We start from the raw sequence: 4,952 nt of genomic DNA, 5'->3' as shown, positions 1-4,952 counted from the left end.
GGTTTTTGCCCTTGCTTGCTTGCTTTGTGCCGGTGGTCCTGGCCTCCCCTTGGGGACCGCTGGGTACTGGTAGGCAAACTGGCTAGTAGTCGCTCTATGTGTAGAGGGCTGCAAGGGAATTTTTCCTGGCTACATAGTATACAGGTTTTTACTTTTGCCTGCTCGCGGCTCTGTCAGTATTGATTGATTGATTGACTGAACATTTTCATTGTGTGAAGCGCATTGAGTTGCATCTTGTAAGAAATGCGCTATACAAATAAAATTTGAATTTGATTTATTATTTTTTTTATCCACGCTGGGCGGTGGTGTTGTGTCTCACCTGGCTGTCGGCCTCTGGTGTGGGCGTGTGAGGACCGGGCGTGTAAGGACTGGTCTGGCCGTCTTCAATAACCGCCGGAGACCAAACGCCGTCACCTGACCTGGAGGACAACAGGAAACAGATGAGACCGCAGGAAACAGATGAGACAGCAGGAAACAGATGAGAGGGTTAGGGTTACCAGGGTTACCAGGGTTACCAGGGTTACCAGGGTTACCAGGGTTATCAGGGTTATCAGGGTTATCTTTATCGTCTCTGATGAAAAGGCCCAGAGGGTTTACCAGACGCCAAGCGGCTGTCATAAAGCCTGGTACACACACACACACCTAGTACACACACACACACACACCTAACACACACACCTAACACACACACCTAACACACACACACACCTAACACACACACACACACCTAACACACACACACACCTAGCACACACACCTAACACACACACCTAACACACATACACACCTAACACACACCTAGTACACACACACACCTAACACACACACCTAACACACACACACACCTAACACACACACACACCTAACACACACACCTAACACACACACCTAACACACACACACACCTAACACACACACACCTAGCACACACACACCTAACACACACACACACACACACCTAACACACACACATCTAACACACACACACACCTAACACACACCTAACACACACACCTAACACACACACGCACACACACACACCTAGCACACACACCTAACACACACACACACCTAACACACACACCTAACACACACACACACACACACACCTAACACACACACACACACACACCTAACACACACACCTAACACACACACACCTAACACACACACCTAACACACACACACACCTAACACACACACCTAACACACACACACACACACACCTAACACACACACCTAACAAACACACTCACACACACCTAGCACACACACACCTAACACACACACACACACCTAGCACACACACACACCTAACACACACACCTAACACACACACACACACCTAGCACACACACCTAGCACACACACACACACACACACACACACACTCACACACACCTAACACACACACACCTAACACACACACCTAACACACACACTCACACACACCTAACACACTCACACACACCTAACACACACACACACACACACACACCTAACACACACACCTAACACACACACTCACACACACCTAACACACACACACACACCTAACACACACACACACCTAACACACACACACACCTAGCACACACACCTAACACACACACACCTAGCACACACACACACACACACACACCTAACACACTCACACACACCTAACACACACACTCACACACACACACACACACCTAGCACACACACACACCTAACACACACACCTAACACACACACACACCTAACACACACACACACCTAACACACACACCTAACACACACACATAAAGCCTAGTACACACACAAAGATTTTCTAAATCTTAACAGATGTTTTATCTGAGAGAGACCCCACATCATCATCATGGATTGAACAGTTTTGATCGTATTGTGTGTGTGTGTGTGTGTATTGTGTGTGTGTGGGGGGGGGGGGGTGTGTATTGTGTGTGTGGGGGGTGTGTGTGTGTGTGTGTATTGTGTGTGTGTGGGGGGGGGGGGGTGTGTATTGTGTGTGTGGGGGGTGTGTGTGTGTGTGTGTATTGTGTGTGTGGGGGGTGTGTGTGTGCGTGTGTGTATTGTGTGTGTGGGGGGTGTGTGTGTGTGTGTATTGTGTGTGTGGGGGGTGTGTGTGTGTGTGTATTGTGTGTGTGGGGGGTGTGTGTGTGTGTGTATTGTGTGTGTGGGGGGTGTGTGTGTGTGTGTGTATTGTGTGTGGTGTGCTCCGATACTCCCAACACAGCACACCACATACATAAAGATCTGTCCTACGACAGTCTAGAGCAGGGGTGGCCAACCAGTCGGAGACTAAGAGCCACAAAAAAATATTGGGGTACCACAAAGAGCCACATCATACATGCGGGCTCACAAAAGCACTCCCTCTTACTCACACACACACACACACACACACACACACACACACACACACACACACAATAATACATTTCCAATAGGCTACTTTGCAGACAGATTTATTTATTTTTCTTTCTCACACATGACTGAATATGCATGAATGAAATGAAAGCAGGTGGGAAAGCTGCTAAATATCATCTCTTCTCTGCCTCGGAGATCTGAAACGAGAGAGAGGGAGGAAGCAGCTTCTGTTATTTATTGTCAAGGTTAGCATGCACACACACAGTCTTTCCCTCTCTCATACTCTCTCCACACACAGAAATATAACAATTTACAATAGCCTACCTCACAATAACAGTGTATGTGACACATATTTTTGTCTTACCTGTTGCTCCTTTGACTCAGTGGGACTTCTGGCAGTCCTTGCTTGCCACAATCCTCTTCAAATCTGGTTTGTATTCTGTTGTGGCCACTCGAAGCAGTTCCTTCACATGTGTGTCAGTCAGAACAGATCTGTGCTTGGATTTCACATGTTTCAGGGTAGAAAACACAGACTCACAAACATATGTTGACCCAAACATTGAGAGTAGCTTGAGCGCAGCCCGTTTGACATGGGGATATGTTTCCATTGGCACAGTTTTCCAAAACTCAATGGTCCCATCTCTTAGAACAGACTTCAGTCTGTCATCCTCTGACAGTTCAATCATCTCCATCTCTGACGCTGCCTCATCTGTGACAAGGGGGGCTTTTAAACAGTCTGTCTCTGCACTGAAAGGGTCAATGAGGAACGTAATCTGAGGCCTTTTCTGCTGTAGGTCCTGGAATCGGGTCGCAAAACTCTCCTGGAGCTTTTCAATCTGTGTCGCATATTGGGCAGTCTGCTTTCTCAGGGCGGCAGGTGCAGCTTGTCTGCTTGCTTGTTTCAGAGAGGCGAAGTGTGTTAATTCTCCCTTTTGAAGATGCTCCTTAAACAGCTTGATTTTTTTGACAAATGCAAACACACTTTGCACCAGGTCAGGCAACATGAATGAATGAATGGTCTTTATTCTCATTGCTACAGTACAGGTACCAAACAACGCAATTTAGGAGGGGTGGCTCCCCTGGTGTTAGGAAAGAAAAAAAAAAAACTTTAAAAAAAAAATCACAAGAAGAGAAGGAGCTGGTTTACATAAATAAAGGCTATGTACACTATCCACTATACTATACTGTACAGATAGACGACTAGGGTTGTCATATTGCACAATAGTGTAATTGCACATTCATTTAAAGTGTCGCAGTTTGCAGGCTTGAAATGTACATATTTGTGCCTCAGCACTACACCTGATTTTTTCAGTCCAGCAGCTGCCATCAATCCGTCCAGACTGTCCAGGGCCCAGAACCTAGGTCTTTGCTGTGTTCAGGGCCTTTAACTTCCCTTGCAGATCCAGGTTGAGCCTGTCCAGATGACTCAGCATGTCCACCAAAAAAGACAAATCCAAAATCCACTGGGGGTCTGACAGCTGCGGATAGTCCTTGTTCTTATCCTCCATGAACAGCCTCACAGCATCCAACAGCTCAAGGAAGCAAGACAGCACTTTGCCTTTAGAAAGCCACCTCACAGTGCAGTGAAGTGGCAGGTCTCTGGGAAGGTCTTGGTCAAGTTCAGCAATCAGATTTTTGAATTGCCTGTGGTTAAGAGCATGTGTGCGGATATAATTGACGATTTCCATCACAGGCTTCATGACGTGGTCTAAATTCAGGGTTTTAGACACAAGCTGCTCCCGATGAATGATGCAGTGGAAATTCCAAAACTCTGGAAAAGTGTTGTCAGCTTTACAGAGCCCCACTAGCCCGTTTGCAGATCCAACCATTGAGGGTGCTCCATCCGTGGCTATTGCTGTCAGTTTCTGGATTGGCAGATTTGCTTTTGCAAACACGTCAGTCATGGTTTTTTTCACATCTATGCCACGGGTCCTGTCCTTCAAAGGTTGAATATCAAGGAGCTCTTCTTTGATCACACAGTCTTTTGAAACTGACCGAGCAAATATTGCCAACTGTGGTATGTCTTGTATGTCACAAGACTCATCCAATGCAACACTGAAATATTCACAATTCTGAAGATCAGAATGTAATTCTGTTTCAATGGCACTGTTTATGTCCGATATTCTGTGTTCAATGGTGTGGCGTGACAATTGGATGTCTGAGGCCATCTTTTTCAGTGTTTCATTTGGAGACAATATTTCCATCACATCAGTGATGCATTTCTTAATAAACTCTCCTTCATTGTATGGCTTTTTAGCACGTGCAATGTTCCAGGCCACTTGATAGGACGCAAGTGTCACTGTCTCTGATTGCTTAACAAATCTTTGGAACAACTTGGTCTGTGTTTGTGTCTGGCTTTTCAAGCTGTTTAATTTACCCTTGCGAAGTTCGGTGTCTTTTGGAAACTCCTGGTCAATGTTAGCATGCGTTGTGCTGAAATGGCGCTGGAGATTGGAAGCTTTGTAATGTGCCAACGATGTTTGGCATATCAGGCAGAATGGCTTTCCATTGCGCTCCACAAAGAAATATTCACTCTCCCACTCGGCTAAAAACGTCCTGTGCTCATCTCCATACTTGCGTTTAGC

General features: G+C 46.1%; 1 protein-coding gene across 1 annotated transcript in view; it reads right to left on the bottom strand.

Moving 5' to 3' along the window:
- Window positions 1–319: 319 nt before the first annotated feature.
- The window catches only part of LOC308175501 (PDZ and LIM domain protein 4-like), a gene marked incomplete at its 3' end in the record, with an annotated part of 16,190 nt that continues 11,557 nt past the window's right edge, over window positions 320–4,952 (bottom strand). Inside the window, exon 3 of the mRNA XM_080551160.1 lies at window positions 320–419. Coding sequence (XP_080407286.1) covers window positions 320–419 — 100 coding nt within the window. The remainder of the gene's footprint in view (window positions 420–4,952) is intronic.

Source organism: Nansenia antarctica (genome assembly GCF_963989245.1).
Source record: "Nansenia antarctica genome assembly, contig: SCAFFOLD_262, whole genome shotgun sequence".
NCBI lineage: Eukaryota > Metazoa > Chordata > Actinopteri > Argentiniformes > Microstomatidae > Nansenia > Nansenia antarctica.
Note: the sequence above shows the minus strand (reverse complement) of the source record. Positions and strands in the feature narration are given on the sequence as shown.